At 33.5% G+C, this 15,588-nt stretch overlaps 2 protein-coding genes across 2 annotated transcripts in view; both read right to left on the bottom strand.

Annotated features, from left to right (window-relative positions):
• Positions 1 to 15,588, bottom strand: part of LOC123532217 (uncharacterized) — a 138,586-nt gene that overhangs the window by 84,371 nt on the left and 38,627 nt on the right. The window contains exon 3 of the mRNA XM_053517158.1: positions 15,038 to 15,075. Within this exon, the coding sequence (XP_053373133.1) occupies positions 15,038 to 15,075 (38 nt within the window). The remainder of the gene's footprint in view (positions 1 to 15,037; positions 15,076 to 15,588) is intronic.
• Positions 1 to 15,588, bottom strand: part of LOC123532221 (uncharacterized) — a 139,759-nt gene that overhangs the window by 121,398 nt on the left and 2,773 nt on the right. The window lies entirely within an intron of this gene.

Genomic DNA, 15,588 nt, shown 5'->3' with positions numbered 1-15,588 from the left:
ACTTTTTTATTTTGTGAATGGGTAAACTCATCTGGGCACGGTTCTTGGATAAAAACAATTTTATTAATGTCCGCGTTACCAGCAAAACCATCATGTCCGAAGACAAAGAGGAAAAGACCGAACTCAAACGAATCTCTTCGGCCGAGGATTTCAACTTTACCATGTCTGAATATAAAAATGAAGACGGTATTGTTACACTAGTTTGCCATCTGAATGTGGGTTCGAGCCTCACTCGGGCGTTGAATTCTTCATGTGGGGAATTCATCCAACTGGCTTACGGAAGGTCGATGGTTCTACATAGGTGCTCGCTCGTAATTAAATAAGGCACAGAGGGACACTTGGTCTTCCTCCACCATCAAAGCTGGAAAGTTGCCATATGATCTATGATCTATGATTGTGTCGGCGCGATGTTAATCCCATCAAAACAAACAAACCATTTGAAACAAAAATGAATGGCTTATATAGTAACAATAAATACTACGGAATACAATGGATGTTTCTTGAAACAATCACATTAACGTACAAGTTTTCGCGTTATGTGACATGCAATTCATGAATGAATGTTGTTATATTATCATACAGTCATTTAGTTGATGATATTGCTTTAATTGACGTGTTGTTCGTGTATAAAATGTATAATTTTCGTTTCATGATCATACAGTAGTGTTTTATGTGACATGCAATTCATGCATGATTGGTGTTACATTATTTTAATTTGGTATAAGCTCTTGCTTTATGTTGCTTGAAATTTATGCACAATTGTTTTATATTACCATTTCAATATTGTAGCATATGTTTTTTTTCCTTTTGCGAGGTGCTTTTTATGCACAGTTCTATGTGACATGCAGTTCATGCATTATTTGTGTTACAATATATAAATTGGGTATTAGATCTTGCGTTATAATTATTGCCATTATGCACAATTGTTTATAAGACCATTTCATTTTTTTTGCCTTTTGCGAGATGTTATTTATGCACAATTTATTGTTATGTTTTTTCTACATTTGGTATATGATTTTGCATTTTGTTACATGCATTCATACAAAATTTTGCTGTTACATAAGCATCATTTATTTGGCATATGCTTTTGTTTTTGATTTTAAATGAATGTGAAAGAAGCTTATATCTTAAGAAATGGTGGTCACCTTTAACGCGTAACTACCGTCCAAATTTCACCTCCTCGTAAAATAAGTAAGGTATCTTGAAAGATTGGTTTTTAAAACACACATTTCATTATCTCAATAAAAAATGACATTTTAAACTTCTCCTTAGTCTGGTTGATTCAAGGGTTTATTTAGCTCTTTAACTTATACAACTTTTCTTACAGGAAATTGAGGCAAAACAGTAGGGGCTATATTCTGCGATATGGCCAAAGTGTTTGAACGCGCGTGTCTACAAATTGAGATGTATTGGTAGAAGTAATAGCCTTTATTTTGCATTGGCCGTTCGTCGTATCTCTCTCATAGGAAACAAAAGCTAGTTACCACGGGTACCAAATCCAACAGGAATTCAATTCCAGCCCGTGTGCTACAGAGTTCGGTCCTTGGTCCTTTCCATTTCCTAAGATTCATTAATGACATTTCTACCAATATAAATGCCAGTGAATGACGATTCAGCGTCAGCTAGAAAATTATAAACTTTGTTCTCATTAAATATAGACCGGTATATTACTAGAATATTGTCAATTTTATTGATGATTTTATAGTATTTAGTTTCTTGTACAAACAGGAAAAAAGGTCCTCAAGACATCCAAACCAAACTCGGGAAAATTAGGTTATAATTTATGCAGTTTCCTTTAGTTTTTAAATTTTAAAAAAAAATGGTATTGCAAATTTTCTAAAATGAAATCAACTAAACAAAATATTAGAAATCGTTTCTTCATTCACATATATACATTACATGATTAAACAGTTCAAGAAGAATTTTATAAACAATTGCTGTAACTGTTTATAAATTTCATGCAAATATTGATTTTATCATACACCCTACCTATCTCCAGTTACATTGTAAATACATTTTTGTTTTATGAATCCCCTATGAATATTTTTTTCTTTCGGACTTTGCGATACACCTGTTATGTGTTCAGCTCCTATTAATTCCAATGCCGAAGTGTTTGTTTAAGAAATATGTATGTATACATTTCTATGTTCTGAATTTTGGCGCATATGTTCTAAATTTTGACACATATGTTCGGAATTTGGAATCCCTGATGCTTTTTAACAAGAAAGGTAAAATACGAAACGTGGCCTACCAGTACCTGCAAAAATCTTGAAATATCTTATTTTTATATTCAAAGCGAATATCTGTGCTATAGTACAATATGAACAATATACAGCATATCGTAACGGCAAATCAGAATTCCAGATGCAATATCTAAAAATGTGACATGATATTTTTGAGGACTTTTCACCTGTGTTTCATTTTCTTACATACATGTACTACTTATTCCACACCAAAAAGATTATGTTGAAATTAGTTTAACCCCAAAAGTGGCAAGACTATAACAGCTCATCCCTAACAAGGTTCATATGAGCTAATAAACTCTCACTATTTCTGTAATTATAATGAGCAAATCATTTTGCGTAGACTAATTACGCCTGAGAGTTAAAGAACTTGAAAAAGTTATTTTAACAGAAAAGCTGAAATTGACACGTGCGCCGATATTTAAAAGACAATCAAATGTTAATATTCAAAAAGACAGTTTCCTCATCTGCATAAACATTTACAAGGTTAATGTTCTTAATCTTGTTGTTATGGTTACCAGTGTCGTCAGCTTGACTAATGTTAATTAAGAATATTTTTACGGTACCCTATTATATTGCGTTTAGGGGCCTCATTGGCCGAATGGATAAGGTTTTCTACCCAGGTACCTGTTTTTTTATGAACCACAAATAAAAACTATAAATAAGTATAACTCCTCATTTCTTATATATTATGTATGCAATGCCCCTCACGCTTTAGTAGACCTTTCTAACGTAAACGTAATTACGAAACGGAATACTGAATCCGTAAAATTTTAGGCTAATTTGTGGTCTATGGGAGACAATTTCATCCAGTAGTAATACAATAGTATCTCCCTTAGACCATTATTTGCAAATAACATTTACGGATTCAGTAATCCGTTTCCGATTTACGTTTACGTTAGAAATGTCTATTAAAATGTAAACATTATCGTGTAATAGACATCGATAACCATATTCTACTTATCCTTAAAATGAAATCTCTGGACCTATTTATTTTGTAACGTAGAAAATTTTGCTTTGCATCCTGTCCCATCGGATCAAAGTTTGATAAACACAAAAATTTGATATTTTCCAACATTGATATAACCAACTCATACCCTTTCAGCTTCGTCTTCTTTATTCATCTGATTACATAACATCAGTAGGGTGCGTAAAGGTGTAAAGAAAGAATTAAAGGGATTAAATCGCAACTTTAGGTAAAACACACGTAATAATACAATTAAATTAAACCGTCAAGGGCATTTCGCGTATCAAGAGGGGAAGCACAATTGCAAGTTGAATTTAAGTAGGTTGAAACGTGAGTTTAATGAAAAGGCAGATGAAAAGAATTGTTTAAGTCTCGAACCTTTCTTCTTCAACTAAAACTGATTTCGTGTCCATTTTCTGTCTACATTGGACCCATAACAGCTTATGCAGAATGCTCACCAACAGCGCGTGCTCAGAAGAATCTCTTTGTTTACACACGTTTTTCCCCCCGGGTTTGTGCATACCAGAAATCGACAAAAACAAACATTTCATGCAAAATTTCCCTTTTTCCTTCGCATACAATTTTCAACGTATCTGAAATGCATTCAAGCATGTCATTTGCTTCTGACCGGGAATAATTTTCAGGGCTTTGAATGGATTGTCGACTGATTTATTGGGGTTTTGAGTTCAAAACCGAGGTAAATTAGAAAAACGAAAAACACAAGAAACCCTTTGACTGTTTTCATTCTTACATGCAAATGAAATACTTTGGTTAAACCCCATGCTAGACTTCATTTAAATTAATAATAATGAACAAGACGTCATGCGGCAATTTGACGTCATAATTGACGTCATAATGCTCTCTTAGGGGTCCGCTCATCAACCGTTTTCTATTGCAGAATATACATGGCTAGAATTTTTTCTTTGTTTAACTGGCAATCAATTGAGCCATATAAGAATCTGTAATAAAAAACGGTTCAGAGGATTATGACTTTAAATTATTATGTCAATTCCCGCATAACTTCCGTTCATTACCGCTCGGATATGTCGGGCATTATTTTTATAACATATTTCAATAGCATGTAAGAATGAAAACAACCTGACTTTCCTGTGGTTTATCTTCTAATTTACCTCGGTTCTGAACTCGGATCGTACTAAATCAGGCGAACAATTCATTCGATAGCCTTGAATGTTTGGTAAACAAAAAATATGTCGGGAACTGCTACATTTTCGGGTTCTATATATCTTATTTGATGCTGTAAACGTTTTACTTTAAATTTTTAGAAAAAATGAACTTCGATTGCACGTAGAAAGCATACTGTTGTTGTTAATGTAAACAAGTGACGTTGTCAACCATTTTTGAGTATGAAATAAACAGACAATAACTTTTTTTGTGAATGTGGTATTAAAATTTTAATATCCTATTTATAATATAATACAGGTCGACATATTTCCATTATTATCAGTGCAAAGACAAATGGTTTAGGTCAATAAAGGGTAAAAATTGTTCATTCGTTAATATTTTAATAATCGTTTTCCCATAAAATTCAATGCTCTCTAAACTAGTGACATGGGTAAGGAAATTGCGGGCATAGTAGTAGTTTCATTTTATCTTGATTGCATTTTTTTTACCTTTTCCTCATTATGCCCATTACGGAAATCAAAAAAAAACGACCCCAGCCCCCCATTAATTTCATGATTGGTCATTCTGATTACTTTATACTACTATCTCCTAAATGTGCCATATTCGGTAGAATGTTGATTTGAACGTTTTTTGTAAAACGCAATATTCGTGTTTGTATCTGATTATATCTTGGAATAGTTACTCCTGATTTGTAGATGAACCCTTTGTACTCGGAAAAAATGGAATGCGTAGTTCTCAAAAAACCCATTTTCATAACAACAGAACACATATTAATATGCTGATTTATTTAAAAATGTCCATATTTCAGAATAAAAAGTCGGGGTGTCCACTGATCTTCGCATTCAACCGGGAATACAAATATATATCTTGTGTCTAAATACCTAACATATCAATAAAATATAAACTTGTATCCCTGCTGATCTATTTCTATTTGGAATTGATTACTTCCCTTTACACATTATCTCTATGATTTTCATTGTATGATCGTTTTCTAGTTTTGTCATATTATGGTCTGCAGGACGTGAGACAATTACAGCTGGCATGACTCCGACATGGCCCCTAATACATGTCTGATATTAACTTTTTGTGCTCAGAAGAAAGGGTAATTGGAACTATCATGGCGTTAAAATAGTTTTGCCAAATTGACTTTTTGTTTCGAGATCCAGTTAATTTTTTAAAAGGGGAAAATATATTGCTTCTTTGTCCCAATCATTTAAAAAAACAAAAAATGTCATAACTTTCTTTGGGACATGATAACAGAAAATTGAGTATATATATTTAACCAGTTCTAATGTGTAGTGCAGTTCGGACGTATATATAAAGCCAATATATATAAGTATAAGTATATATATGAAACCAATTTTATTGCGGTGGTGTATTTGTTGTGGAATATGCACTTTCAGTCTTGCGTACTGACGTGGTGATTTGTTCGTATACATATATATTTGATTTTTCGAAATTATAGCGTGACATATTTCTGGCAAAGTTTCTGATTATGTCGTTTCGTCTTTGAGATCCGTAACAGCATAAAAAAATCTCTGAAATTGATTTTCAGCCAGGCGTTACCATGCATAAAATTACATTTAAGCACATACAGTTTACTAGAAGTTATGGTCATGCGTTTCTTTATAATTAGATATCTAAGTACAGCAAAATAACTTAGATGAAATTTAAAATGTATTTCCTGTTTTTATATTTTGCCTTTTGAACCGATCTTTTTAAGTTTAAATTAGAACTAAAAAGAAACAAACAGGGGGTTTGTCCTTTCTACGTGTGTACGTCGTCTGTTTTGTTTGGGGGAATGGGGCATTCATGCCCGAGTGATTAAGGTTCGAGCCTCACTTAGGGCACAGAATTCTTCCCAAGGGATCTTTTCCCTCGTTTTAAAGGCCTTTAATGTCTTTGTTAAAAATTTGGCTGACACAATTTGTATGAACATAAAATATATCAATTTCTTGTTTACTTCACCTTCGATAATTTTTTTTCTATATATTTTTAAAAGTTTAATTATCTAAAAACCCTAGAAGAAACATTTACTGAATCCATTTTTTTTATTGATTACCTCTCCTTAGGGGTTCATGTGCAGTATTAAAAGGGTGCTGCTTTTTCCAACCATCATCAATTATGCAAAAACGTTGTTTTGAATACGATTTATACAGCCTTATAGAACTTTAATATATAAGCACTTACTCAATCTCTTTGTTTAGGCACACGAAGTACCATTGCCTTGCTGTACAATACTGAAATGATGAACAAGCTCCTGGAACCTAGAAAATAAAACGCATAGGATCAGTAAAATGTAAGAGGAATAAGAAAAAGATGTTGAGGAAATGTACCTTATTTTATGTTGTTTTTCTTTTTTAGAATTTGAGCTGGCTTAGGTCTTAGACCTTGTTCTGATTTTCTAAAGTATGCAGGTGAATTCATAGCTCCCCTGCTGTTTAATGTTGTAACTCTGACTATAGAGAAATCATTGTTTCGTAAATGGTATAACAGAAGGATACGTTCCATTTTTCAACATGAATGACCACTTTCGGACCATTCGACAAGACATGGCTTGCATTTACACTGCATTTTCCATAAATTCGACAAATTGAGATATTTAAGTTTCCTCTTTATTTCGTAAAATAAAATCTGCAGTCGCGAAATAAACACTGAACTGAAAATTAATTAGCATATTTCTAACACTGTGGCATGTTATATAACGTGATAACAACTAGTAAAGATCATGAAATGAATAAGACGCAAAAATTATCAATCTACAGTAAAATTGACATCACGTACATATTACTTGACAAAAGGTCTCTCAAGAACATACATTTCAAGAGAATATAAGAACCGATATTAAGAATGTTCGTCTTGAATGTTTCTAATATCCCACATTGAACTTCAGGCAAAATGCTTGTAAAAGTTCGTCTTGATTGTTGTTACAAAATGTGAAACCAGATAAATCTCTCCCGACGTGTGCCCAAAACATAATGGTGTAAAACGTTCATTTATATGGGAAAATGTATGTTAGTGTTTAGCAAATAAAATTAGACATATATAAAATCACATGATTAGAAAATAAGCAAAAAAAGAAAGCGGAACTAACCCATGACATATGAGAGCTACAGAATGATCCAGGAGGCGGTCGGTATGAGTGTCCATATTGTTCACATTGCTGTTCGGTAGGATCGCTTCCTAGTTTATCAACCATACACTGGAGGTCATGTTTAAATATGTCCACATCAACTATGCTCACTGAAATTAGAACATTATATTCCTGTTAATTATTCTAGTGCAATCATCACTGACCTTTAATGACCAAAAATATCACTGGCTTTTGCAACATCGGTGCTTCTATCATTTTTGTTTTGTTGTGAGTTTCAGCCATTTTTCAAAATTGTATTTCGTTTCTGTAACGGCGGGCAGTTAACATAACTAGTATTTCTGGTTTCCCTGTACCAAACAAACCAGTTCTCTTTCAGTAACTGCCAACTTCTCAACATGAATAAGAGATGGAGGACGAATAATTTCACGCATTGTTTTTTATCAAATCGTCACTAGGAACTTACCCCTCCCCCGAGATAGAACTCACGAACCACAGACGTGAAGTGATTGCGTAAGAACATGGTTTATTATTATATAGTGTTAAAAATTGAGATATTAGGTTTCTGTCTGATAAATTTGAATTTATTAGGCGAATTGAAGAAAATATATTAGGCGAGGCTCTGCGAGCTCTAACCGAGCATTATATTTTTTCGTAGACGACCCTTTATAATTTAAATTATTCAGACAGTAACTAATACACTTTTCTATCCTACCTGCACAGAAAATTGGGGAAAAGTCGTTGGAAAAGAGCAACAGAAATGCTTACTTGACGTCATAAAAGGCGTTTGCAAGGCAGTTCAATTTGTTGAAAAAAATGAAGAAAATACAATAACTATTTTGTTTCTGAATAAAATCTTTTTATTTTTACCACTTTTTCTTAGTTAATTATACATAATTTATTTTAGGTCGATTGTGAAGGAAGTTCTACAACTTATATTAATCACTCTCGACCCTCATTCTTGATGGAATCCATCGCCACGAGGGTATGTATGAGGAGGCCAGGTTCCCTTTTAAACTGAGCCCCAAAGCAAGGGAGCTACTGGTATCATTTTTCACGTCTTTGTATGACGCGGCCGGGATCGAACCGACGACCTCACGCACTTGAAGCGGACGCTCTACCACTAGGTTATCGAGTGGTATTTATTTAGTAAAAATATTTGTAATACAATAATAACAGTTTCAGTGAAAAATTCTGAAAAAAAAATGTTTTCAAAATAATTTCCGGTCGAAGTGCTGCATAAGTGTAAAAAGCGATAACTATTTGTTTCAGGATAAAAATCTTTGCTTTGACCACTCATGTTCTAAGTTCCAGCCAAAGTGATATCTTGACACTGACTAGATAAAACAAAGTTTATTAGGCAGGCCGATTTTGTGCTATATCTTCTATGAGGGTAGGTTAAATGTACTTTATTGTACAAAATATAAGTGGAGTTAATCAATTCAACGGAAATCCTTTTTCGTACAGATAAACATTTTTACATTGAAACTTTTAAGAAGACAATGAAGTCTACATTTCAAAATGTTAAACGGAGAATGTTTTATTTGTTTTTTCTTTTTCTATTTACTGCAGATTTTTACCCAAATTTTGTTCAGAAAAGAGATTACTGATAACACCTTTAAGGACACCAAAGTGTAAGCTTGTCGTTACTAGGCCTGTGTTTTGAATTCAAAACAACTTCCTCTATCAGATGCCAACAGATTTAACTTAAAATGTCAGATATACACCTGTATTTGGGGCGAATTTACTTGATAAATAGTAATATTCGACATGCCTTAATAACACCTTTCCAGTAAGAACGGCCAGGCTATAAATTTAGTCATCGAATTTCTCCTATCATCAGCTTAGCATTGAATCTGAATCATGATTATACGGTCATCCAAGGCTTTAGAGGGAAAGTTTTAACTTCAGTTATATAAGTTATTGTCACCAGGTAAATATAATGGGGTTTGACTGGCTTGGTCTAATTCCGTTTTATTTGTAAATAAACATGAAAAAAGTCTGAACTGTAAACCAATTAAAATACGATTTGTAGAATGAAGTAGTCAGGTTTGGGGTAGAAAAAGAATGTTCACCCTTGCTGAAGCATATAAAGTCATTCAATCCCCTTATTTATAAAGGAATTGAATAAAAAGCTTTTTCTTTAAAGGGGTTTATCTATAAATGAATGTCACAGTTTTGTTATAAATTAGCCCTCCTAATTATATTGCTGAGACAGACTCTCAGATTAACTAGAGCGTGTAGAAATATTAACGACTTCGATGTGCGTAATAGATATATCCAAATAACCTCCTTCAGCAGCGCTACCATTTAGATAAATGCAAAAACTTTTTACGAAATTCGATTTAGTTTTTATAATTTACAGAGATAAGTCAATACCCGACTTCTTTAGACTTCGTAAGACCCCCGGGTCGTAGCATTTTTTCACTTGAATTTGGTAAAAAATAAAACGTTTCATTTAACTTTTAGTCTCCCGGGTGGTAAGTGATTTTGCCTTTGCGACCAGTGCAGACCAAGATCATGGTCTGCTCTACTCGCTATTCAGTCAATAATTTTTCATTGAACACCCCTCAGAATAAGAAGTGGTACTACCAAAATTGAACGATGGACACGTCCATTTTTGAAATTTTGCTGTAAAGGTTAAAGGGGATTTAGTCCGATTAATTTTGAAACATCGTTATATTTAATGTTCAGACCTTTACACTTTGGGGACTAAGTTTTCCCTTTGACTTTGTTAGGTTGATGCCTTCACAACAGGGATTACTTAAAATCCATATCAAATGAAACGTTTAAATACTTGTCTTTCGGGCTGTTTTGTCGGGCTCTTATATCCCTAGAACGTATGTCTGGTGTTGTTCTGGCTTCTGCCAGTCATTTGTATATTGTATAAAATGGTTCTTTATTTAAGCCTTTCAGATTTCTTTACACGAGTATTTTGCACGTTTTCTTTTTGTGTCTTTTTTTAGGGATTCGCCTGAAAGAGATAACTTATATTTACACAGCCCTTGTAACTAAATGTGGGTGAAAAGTGAGACAGAGTACGCATAATTAACGGTTATAACTTCAAAGTGGTGTGTTAGCCCCTGACAGTTCCAAGGGGTACCCTATGTGTTCCTTACTTTTTGTTGTCTAATCGTTTATATTTTACATATAAATGTTTTGGGTAGAAACCACCCTACAAGCAAATGCATATAGGGTTTCGTTTTGGGAAGGCTGAGTTTTTGGAAGGTGGCTATATCTATTAGATATGTATCGTGTTTCATAGCAATTTTCTTCATTGTTTACTACATATACATGCAAACACATGGACATGTTGAGAACACATAGAAACATACAAGTACGGTTCCAAACATAAATAGATGTTTAAAAAAAGCACTTTCATGGCATTTCATTGTTTTACATGTATAACACATCAGACGTTACATAATCCGGTGTTCACAGTACACGCAAAAGTAGACGGAAAATTTCTATTAGTGTTGCATGCTTTGTACAGATTTCATTTTATTCCAAATCCTTGCGGACGTAAAGAATTTGCAACTAAGGTATACAGTTTTTTCTCAGTTATATGCTTTGACTGAACGTCAAGTTATCTTAAATAGCGTCAGAGTCGAATAAGACATTCAAAGTAGAATTGTATGACAATGTCGGCGTAACTTGTGTTCCGCTGATACTTGGAAAAGATTACACATGCGTCATTAGCATTTAAGTATTATTTAATAGGACTAATTTATAAAAGGTTGTACGTACTTAAGGTATCTAAAAAAAAAACCTAGCTTGGCGCTGTAAAGTTGTTGAAAAGAGTGAAGCGTTGAACAGAGCCTGGAACCTAGATAAAATATAAGGGTTAGAATCAAAGTAAGATCAGTAAAATGTCAGAAAAAATAACTTGTAACATTTTTGAAAATAACAATTCTTAAACTTAATCTTGAAATACTATCCAGGTGCATCTTTAAATTCAACCTCATTCTATTGTAAATGATATATACACAATGTACCTTGATCGAAAAAACAAATTACTCTCTCATAGATCGGGTGACTTTCCACCAAGTAGGGCAGAGAGTATATATAAATTGTTAACTTGAATAAGAAAATGTTAGTTATTTGTAAACAAATACGGCAAGGGGTTGATTTTCTCCGCTATTTCAAAAGCGTCGAAAAAGTTTACTCCCTGCTTCACAAAACTTTCGCTATATTTAAGATTATCTAGTAAAATGCAAAAATATCGCGAGTTAATAAATTTGTACGACTTGTCATTTTACAGTACCCCATATTATGTATTTGGCGAGAAAAAAGTCTCATAAAAGGTTTCTGTATAGACACAGGTACTGAAGCTGCAAATGTTGTAAGTATTCTAGAATTAAATACTTTTAAGATACTTACGAATGACATAACAACTGTGCACTATGGAACAACAGTCCAGTCGCGATCTTGTGAACAGCGGCTTCACACGCTTGTTCGGTATCATCGCTTCCAACCTTATCAACTATCAGCTGAAGGTCTTGTCTAATTCTTGTCTGGTCTATTTAAAAAGAAAATAACAGTTGAAACTCAATATCTCGAACTCGCTTATCTCAAAATTCCAACTATTTCGAAGACAGTTTCAAGTCGCTTCCTAAAAACGCGTGCACAAAATACCATTTTAAGTCGAATTTTGGTTATATCGATTTAAAACGCTCGGTCCCTTGATATTCGAGATATCGAGTTTTGTTTTACTTTCTCAGTCTGATAGTGGAAATCTTTTGTCCCCACTCGGAATGTATGTCATGAAATCTTGGTAAATTACCGGCGTTTACACAAGTAAAAACGTCATGTCTGTGTGGAAACCTATTTTTTCGTCTGAAATATGATACAGAGGGAATACTGGCTGCAAACAAACTGTTTTTGAGAATACTGAGACCGAACACAGATATAGAAAAACTTGTATCTTCGTTAAAATTGCAAACATGGTCGAATTGTTAGGCTAGGTGTTGCACAATGACTGTATGACTTATTGAAACGACCTGTCTGCTTTCTTGCGAGCACAGATATTCGTTCTGTATGACTTACTGGGAGTTTTCATCACGATTTTGTATCAATTATTGCTGATTCTGTATGACTTATTGCTGTGTTCTATCGCGATTATGTATCAATTTCTACAAAAGAACAAATGGTTGGTTAAAACATCTGGAAAAATGTTTTAAAAAATTAATACAATATATTGTATGCGGTTCTGAAAAATGAAAGGTCAAATTGAGAGAGACAGACAGAGTCAGAGAGAGAGAGAGAGGGAGAGAGAGAGAGAGAGATCCTTACATTTTATGATGTGAAAGATAAATCATAATCATACCTCTATAGATATTTGTTTTTCTAATTTGTATTAAAGGCGTACGCTAGAATTCCCTGTATATGAAATGGGCGAAAATTTTCCCAATAACAGAATTTCTTTAAACTTTGGATATTGAAGGACAATCATCAAAGAAACAAAAAAATGCAATAAAAATCATAGGTCACCGGATTCGAAAAAGAGTTATCTGCCCTTGAAAACGTCATTTTTGGGGGAAATGCCGTTTTCAAGGGGAGATAAATCTTTTTCGATACCGGTGACCTATAATTTTAAATTTCATTTTTTGTTTCTTAGATGACTGTCCTTCAATATCCAAAGTTTGAAGAAAATTTTGTTTTTTGGGAAATTTTCGCACCAAATTCTAGCATCGTCCTTAAAATATACAATAAACACCAAAAAGCCATAAAACAGGCTCAAATTATTATTTATTTCTTCTTTCGGTTTTATTGCCAATACAGAACTGATTTGCTCAAAATTGAAGATGTTCATATATATATATAAGTGAATAAACAATATAAAACATCAGTCATACTTTCTGTATGCAGTATATTTGGTTCCTACTTTAAATACATGTAATATCTATTTCCAATATTCGATTGACATTCTGTCAGGTCAGGGGTGTAGGTACAACCACTGATTATAACGTATCATGTTACGTGTAAGCCGTACACTTTGATTAGTTGTTTAAACTACTTTTTGGCCGAGGAAAACGCTAAAACACAAAATCAGAATTTCAGCTCACAAGAATTGATACAAAATTTCTCATAATCAACCAGTATATCTCGCAATAATTGATACAAACTCCTCACAAGAAAGATACTGATGATAACTTTTGTTTGCGCAAGAGATCATACAAAACCTGTCTAATGGTTTGTACAATATCTTCGTGAATTATTGCAATTCCAATGCGAATTATATGATAAATGCGAGATTATACATCAACTTGTGAATTTGATAGGTTAATATTTCTCCTTTTCATATTCCAGTACAAGCAAAACCCTCGTTTTTTCTCTGCCGGTCGTGATCTTTGGTGATAAATACCGTTTTCGCACGAATATTATGACGTGTGACAGCAAACAAGACACCCGAAAGACTAAACGTCTCTGCTGTACTATATCATTTAATTGATGTTTATTCCGAGGAAACTTCTTAAAATCTACCTTTTACTGTAGTCGGTGACCGCTCGATTGTGTAATCTGTCAAAATCAGCTTGCAACATCCGGTTGTATACAGTTTTGTTTATATACAGTGATTTCTAGATGTATTTTAGATTCCTAAGTAGCGGTTATTATTTTTTACAATTTTTCTATGGCATGCGAAATGCCGGTAGTTCTATCAGCGGTCTCGCCCGCGCCTAAATATTTTCTGAGCCGCACCTTGGATACCACCATTAATGCTGCAATGCTGGTATGTGGTTATAATGTTCTATAGTATCCGTACTTTAAAATGTGAACAACTTATAATAGTATTACAGGATTTATAGCCTTTCGCTTTCATACCAGACTACCTATGTTTTAATGCTAGTTCAGATATAAAGGAATTAGTTAAGAAAATTAAAAAAAATAGGAAATTGATAAGGATATTGATCATATGATAAGGGCCAGGAAAGAAAACGCTGATAATGGTCAATTTGAAATATAAACCTGATATTGAACTTTCGTTCGTTTTACTTAAATAAATTGGATATAGCCTATATCTGTTGTTTTAATATTGTCTCAGTTACCTAATTTCAGAATTTGGTGTTTTTATAGTAATCTGATTAGGTGTTAGTTTTATTCTGGCGAAATATTTCGGTAAAATATACTCAAGTCCGACACAAACGATAAATATTTTGTGAATGAAGAGGCGAGTTTAATTGTTGTTTACTATATCATGCTATGGGGGCACCCTGGGATATTCATTTGTCTCTTTACATTTAATATTGAACAAAAATAGTCCCAAAAAACATATAACGTGTACTGTCTTAATTTGCTAATTTTTCGAAAATAAAAATGAAATTTATGACGGGAAAGGCCATATCTGGAATTTGTTTTGTTGTGTTAGGTTTTAAAATCACATCACACAATTATAGGTCATAAGAAAACTTTCCAGCTTTGATGATGGAGAAATATCCAAGGTGCCCCTCAGTGCATTAAACGCATTACTGTCGGGCACCAGAGTGAACAACCGACCATGTGAAAGCCAGCTGGATGGCTTTCTCTCATGAAGAATTCAGCCCCACAAGTGACGCTTGAACCCACATCGGTGATCTTTAATGTAAAACCACTTACCAATATCAGCCATAAAGAATCTCTTCTCTGGAGCGGCATATGCCAACGCCCGGCAGTAAATAAGAAATATGACGGCTATTCTCATCTGAAAAATCACCACCATTTACAGAAATATAAGTTATTTTATGTTCAGCAAATAAATTGTTTTATTAAGTAAATTTATCATAGGCTTGACGTCGTGAAGTGAAATGAAGCTGTAACAAAAGTTTGGTATAACACCATAATGATTGTAAAATCATTTAAGGTACTTCCGCCATCTTGAATACAGAGTGACCTTCATTTGCGGTGTGAAAATATGTGAACCCAAAAATTTTTATTGCAGCTGTTCCATAGCACAAAACAGCTCAGTTTGCAAAACCAAACTAAAAGTAGCTGTATAAAAGTAAACGAAATTTGGAAATAAAAAAAAGCAGTTTTTTTGCCTGTATTTTTCCAAGTTTTTGGTTACATTTATAAATCTTTTCCAAACTATTTATTAAAAATTCATTTAAGGCAAAAGTAAGTTCAAAGTTTCAATTAATGCATAAGAGAATTTTACTTTCTGAATAGAA

This window comes from Mercenaria mercenaria, chromosome 11 (assembly GCF_021730395.1).
Source record: "Mercenaria mercenaria strain notata chromosome 11, MADL_Memer_1, whole genome shotgun sequence".
In the NCBI taxonomy this organism is placed as follows: Eukaryota; Metazoa; Mollusca; class Bivalvia; order Venerida; family Veneridae; genus Mercenaria; species Mercenaria mercenaria.
The sequence above is the reverse complement of the archived record's forward strand: the minus strand, read 5'-3'. Positions and strand labels throughout refer to the sequence as shown.